The sequence below is a fragment of the Sphaeroforma arctica genome, assembly GCF_001186125.1.
Source record: "Sphaeroforma arctica JP610 unplaced genomic scaffold supercont1.236, whole genome shotgun sequence".
Classification (NCBI taxonomy): Eukaryota; class Ichthyosporea; order Ichthyophonida; genus Sphaeroforma; species Sphaeroforma arctica.
In genome coordinates this window covers 89,931-92,028 of record NW_014040322.1, presented here as the reverse complement: position 1 = coordinate 92,028, position 2,098 = coordinate 89,931, and the positions used below count along the sequence as shown (strand labels likewise).

Below are 2,098 nucleotides of genomic sequence, written 5' to 3'. Positions count from 1 at the left end.
ACACACACACACACACACACACACACACACACACACACACACTATATATATATATATATATATATGTACGTATGCACACACACACACACACACACACACATACACACACATATATATATATACATATACATACAAATACATATGTGCATACCATCTGGTCGTGGCTTGGCCTCCCGTTGCCAGTAGTACATAACTTTATTCCACCGAGAGGTGGCCACTCGATCGAATATCTCGATGTCGGAGGAGACGACCAGTCGGAACGTTTTGGGACAATCTGTACCCGGAAAATGAGATTTAGGTCAGGACGCTTTGAATGTAGCCATGGCATGTCACGTCACGAAGTAGCACTGTATGTGCCTGATCTGGGTAAAACTCCAGCCTCGTTGCGAACTATACATCAGCATGCAGATCAGAGGATAGATATATGTACTTCCATGTAGATGTACTTTCATATAGGGATACGTATGTACATTGACATGACATACCGGGTGTGTATATCCTCAGATCCAGTGCTCCGTTGAATGTTTTCACAACAACCATGTTATTGTTATTTCTTCTTGTCTCTGATACCTGGAGAAAACAGAAGGGGTAGGTATATAATCTAGAAATAGGTTCGCGTGTCACCAGATAGTTTCCAACTAAAGCTCTGCCGAAAGAAATCCCCAGTTACGTCTACATACTACATACTCACATGCACATAAGCAAGCAACAAACTAAAAATAGAACAAACTAAAAATAGACCACACACACATACCAGCTCCGCACGTTCGTAGCCCAGTACGTCGGCAGAAGTGATTGATTCGTAGGACGCGGGCGATGGAACGGGCACAGCAGAGAATGTGATTGGCTCAGAGTTTCCGTAAACCGGCGGCCTGTCCTCCTCACCAATACCCGAATAAGCATCGTTCTCTAAATTAGTACCGGTACTGCTGATACCCTCGTGTGAACCCGAGTCCAAATACGTACTCGTACGTTTACTCGTTGTGCTTGTACGGGGTACGGGCGCAGGCGATGCTGCTGGAGACGATTTCGAACGAGCTTTCTCGTCGCTGAGTTTCTCCCTAGCAACCGTTTCCCTGGCAACCCCTTCCGCTGGCCGTGATATATCTACGTCTGGGCTCTGTATGTGTATGGCTCTATGTGTGTGCCCGTGTGTAGGGCTACTTACTCTAGTCCTTCTCTTCGTATCCTTATCGTCCGTCCCCTCAGACCTAGTCACTCGGCCACCCTCGCTCGGAGCTTTCGTTGATACCGGCGGTGAGGCCAGAGACGGCGACTTTGAGGTGTTTGTGTGTGTATCTGTGTGTTGTACTAAGTTTCTCTGTTGCTGTGATTGTGCGGGTGTACTAGAGTAAGCAGGGGTGTGTATCTGTGTGGGGGTGAGTGTGTGTGTGGGCGTGGCAGACGAGTTCTGCGCAAACGCAAATCCTTCACGCAGCTCCAAACTCACACGGACATCGGCCAGCACCACTCGGTGGGTGAACGGCAGGGGCTGCTTAGGGGCAAGGGTTTAGGGTTTAAAAGATTATAAGGTCTAGTGTGTGTGTGTGCGTGTATGTGCATATATCAGGTATTGTTCTATTAGCACGGAGAAAACGTATGTGAGTACATATGCCACTGACGGTGATCTATTCCTTGGATAAAAAGTGCCTGTACACACGTCCCCAGACCTACAGGTGCAGCTCCTGCATGCATCTGATATAAGGACGCGACAACTCTATGAGGCAACCCTCGAATCTCTCAAACACAACACAGCCTATCAGTGCACATTCAACACATCCAATCCTCCAAAGGCTCTGGCAGAAGACTATAAGTAGATTCACTCCCGCACTAAGCATCTTAACCAAGTATGCAGCACACAACTCAATCCACCAACAGCTAAGGCAAAAGATTAAAATTATATTTACTTCCGCCCAAAGTATCTTGGCCAAGTATGTAGCACACCACTCAATCCACCTACAGCCAAGGCAAAAGACTAAAATTAGATTTACTCCCGCCCAAAGTATCTTGACCAAGTATGTGGCACATCACTCAATCCACCTACAGCTAAGGCATTAGATTCACTCCCGCCCAAAGTATCTTGACCAAGTATGTAGCA

At 46.9% G+C, this 2,098-nt stretch overlaps 1 protein-coding gene across 1 annotated transcript in view; it reads right to left on the bottom strand.

Annotated features, from left to right (window-relative positions):
• Positions 1–1,695, bottom strand: part of SARC_04301 (hypothetical protein) — a gene marked incomplete at both ends in the record, with an annotated part of 10,595 nt that extends 8,900 nt beyond the window's left edge. The window contains 4 exons of the mRNA XM_014301887.1: positions 152–274; positions 486–570; positions 755–1,495; positions 1,675–1,695. Coding sequence (XP_014157362.1) covers positions 152–274; positions 486–570; positions 755–1,495; positions 1,675–1,695 — 970 coding nt within the window. The remainder of the gene's footprint in view (positions 1–151; positions 275–485; positions 571–754; positions 1,496–1,674) is intronic.
• Between the last annotated feature and the right edge of the window lie 403 nt (positions 1,696–2,098).